The 1912-nt window shown below is 37.1% G+C and overlaps 1 protein-coding gene across 1 annotated transcript in view; it reads right to left on the bottom strand.

Moving 5' to 3' along the window:
* Window positions 1-852: 852 nt before the first annotated feature.
* The window catches only part of LOC107558821 (nuclear mitotic apparatus protein 1-like), a 16531-nt gene continuing 15471 nt past the window's right edge, over window positions 853-1912 (bottom strand). The window contains exons 22-23 of the mRNA XM_016242508.1: window positions 1313-1399; window positions 853-1092 (exon numbers count right to left, since the gene is read on the bottom strand). Coding sequence (XP_016097994.1) covers window positions 853-1092; window positions 1313-1399 — 327 coding nt within the window. The remainder of the gene's footprint in view (window positions 1093-1312; window positions 1400-1912) is intronic.

A 1912-nucleotide genomic window follows, 5' to 3' on the forward strand; every position in this document is an offset into this window, starting at 1 on the left:
AAAGGCGGGGCATAGAGGAGAAACAATAATGTACAGTATGTGGAAAAGAATGTGTTTTTTTAACCTTAAACCTTAAAGATGGACTGGAGTGGTGTGGATTACTTGTGATGTTTTTATCAGCTGTTTGGACTCTCATTCTGACGGCACCCATTCACTGCAGAGGATCCGTTGGTGAGCAAGTGATGCAATGCTACATTTCTCAAAATTTGATGAAGAAACAAACTCATCTACATCTTGGATGGCCTGAGGATGAGGACATTTTTTAGCAAATTTTCATGTTTGGGTGAACTACTCATGTAACACCACAAAATGAGTGAAACACTTGTGATGTTTTTATCAGCTGTTTGGACTCTCATTCTGACGGCACCCATTCACTGCAGAGCATCCATTGCTGAGACACTGATGCAATGCTACATTTCCCAAAATTTGATGAAGAAACAAACTCATCTACATCTTGGATGGCCTGAGGGTGAGGACATTTTTTAGCAAATTTTCATGTTTGGGTGAACTACTCCTGTAACACCACAAAATGAGTGAAACAATCCCACAGAGAGGAAAGACACCTGCAGTGTTAAGAGAAGTCATACATAACAGCTGATACATACAGTTAAATACTTAGATCAGCATAGATCAGCGCAGCAAGTCACTGTGTTCCCTAAACACACACAGCAATTACTTTAACACGCCAGCAATTTCTAACCACAAATACTGGAATTTAAAGAAATAAAACACACTTTCTAATGCATTATATTTACCATGGCATGTGCAACCGTGTTTATATCAAGAGAAGTATAGAACTAACAGATAAGAACTAACGCCATATGGTTTTGGTTAATGACTACACAAAAGAGTTTATTGTACCTTTTTGGCATTGGAGGATTTGGGCGACTTGTTTCGGGGAGATTTTCTCAGAGTGGAGTCCCGAGGAGACTTGCCGGCCACCGCCGAACGCAGGGCACGACCGGCCACGGCGGGAGATTTGCGGGCGCTGTTACGCAGCTTGTTGAGGCCACGCTGCAGCCTGCTGTCACCGCGAGTGCTGTTCTTTGGAGTATTTACAACAGTGAACATCAAAGATTGCCTTCGCTCGGCCTAGTAAGAGGAAACAGAAATATTATCACTCTACATTATTTACACAGCTGTCTAAATGAGCATACACAATATGCTTCCACAGAGCTGTTCTGCTTATTGCCCGAAAAACCAAAAAACAAGTAGCATTTGTGAGGTACATGTTCTAGGGATATTTTACAACAATTTTAATCTCAAATGAAGACTAGTTTAGTAACAACTACAGACAATAAAAGTATCTTACCGGTGAGTTTGGAGGTCTGTTTTGACTGTTGCCGAACATGCCTTTAGGTGTCACAGGTCGTGGGAAGCAACTTGCCAACTTCTTTGCCTGTGGAAACAATTTTTTAACATTTTGAGTTTATTAGACTGGTTTAAAGACACACAGAACCAATTCTTAAAATCTGGTCCTATAAAATAAGTTTTATTTTTATTTCCGGTTTCAATTTTACTGATTTAGTTTTAACGGTTAAATAAAATTTTAGTAATGAAAAAGCATAGCTGATTAATTTAAATTCAGAAAAATTTAAGAAAAGTTTAACAGTTTTACATTTTACAAATCCCCCCCCCACCCACAAATTTTTTTTTATATTTATACTAAATATATACACACACACACATACATACATACATCCCCCCCAAAGAAAACGTTTTCAGGATTAATTTTTAATGGTTTAATTACATTAATAACAAAAGGCATATCTAAACAATTTAATAAAAAAAAATAAAAAAAAGTAAACTTTTACGACAATACGGCCCTATGAAAGGATTAATTTTTTTCATAAATTCAGTGTTGTCCGTTTTAAGTTTTCTGGATTTATGACTCGAAATATTAACCAATTAA

The sequence above is a fragment of the Sinocyclocheilus grahami genome, unplaced genomic scaffold, assembly GCF_001515645.1.
Source record: "Sinocyclocheilus grahami isolate Dianchi unplaced genomic scaffold, SAMN03320097.WGS_v1.1 scaffold661.1, whole genome shotgun sequence".
NCBI classification, from domain to species: Eukaryota; Metazoa; Chordata; class Actinopteri; order Cypriniformes; family Cyprinidae; genus Sinocyclocheilus; species Sinocyclocheilus grahami.